This window comes from Varroa jacobsoni, unplaced genomic scaffold (assembly GCF_002532875.2).
Source record: "Varroa jacobsoni isolate VJ856 unplaced genomic scaffold, vjacob_1.0 scaffold_89, whole genome shotgun sequence".
NCBI classification, from domain to species: Eukaryota; Metazoa; Arthropoda; class Arachnida; order Mesostigmata; family Varroidae; genus Varroa; species Varroa jacobsoni.
This window is the reverse complement of record NW_019212991.1, coordinates 17,384-18,303: the sequence shown is the minus strand read 5'-3', so window position 1 is coordinate 18,303 and position 920 is coordinate 17,384. Positions and strand designations below refer to the sequence as shown.

Here is a 920-nt window from a genome sequence, read left to right as displayed (position 1 = left end):
TTCAGTCCTAGTTATTGCTGGCGTCGTAGGGCTATGTTGTTTTATGGTACTTGTTTCTACAGCAAACGTCTGAAACTATGCTGGACAGAGGTAATGGACGTCAACACTTAATTGAAAGTCAATTTTCTTTCTATTCTATATTAGTTCTAAACCCATAGGATCTAAACCTGCGTAATCGTTCTATAGGACCTTTCGATTTCATTGTCAAAACTACCGAATTTTCCGAAGTACGTTGGTTTTAGCGTATTTTCGCCGACTTGCTACAATGAGAATAACTTTCGAAACGGTTTTGTCAGCCGGACAACCATCTAGGAAACGTTATCTTCACGATGACGACCGCTGTCGAAACGGGACGTGTCGCAAGAAGAAAAGGTTCGATGGGCAAGACTTACGTATCGAGGATGCTGGAAACGACAGTCAGGTCAATGCTGGCGTGAAGTGGACAATAGGATGTGAACTGTTTACACTTGGTGATAATGTTATCCTTTGTGGAGGTAAACATCGTAATCTATTGGGCACGGTGATTGGTGCGGACGTGTGCATCGTATCTATTCTACTCAGCCGGGAACATTTCGGCGCATCCCAAGCAAACGAAGTAAAACAACTTTTCGAAGTTAGTGATCATGTGAAAGCTTTGAACGAATGCTACGAGATGTATATGGGCGAAGTTGTTCGAGTTACAGAGGATATTGTTTCCTTACATTTAGACGCAGCATGTGTGAACTTCGGAGCGGCCATAAATGAGCTATGAATCATATAATGCTTTATATATGCAGTGCTCCATAGGTACACATTCATCTCTGGAACGGGAGCGTGTTTGCATGCAAGAGCTCACATAGAGCGCACAATAAAGCCATCATTTTCGAGTCCTTTAGCATAACCTCCCATAAATGGTACAATTTAGCTGTTTTTATCATAAA

The 920-nt window shown here is 42.0% G+C and overlaps 1 protein-coding gene across 1 annotated transcript; it reads left to right on the top strand.

Annotated features, from left to right (window-relative positions):
• LOC111263943 (transcription elongation factor SPT5) lies at nt 1–874 on the top strand. Its single transcript, XM_022839478.2, has 2 exons — nt 1–90; nt 297–874. Exons 1-2 carry the CDS (start codon nt 78–80, stop codon nt 749–751), a joined length of 468 nt encoding a protein of 155 aa, XP_022695213.1. The 5' UTR covers nt 1–77; the 3' UTR covers nt 752–874.
• The last annotated feature ends 46 nt before the right edge of the window (nt 875–920 follow it).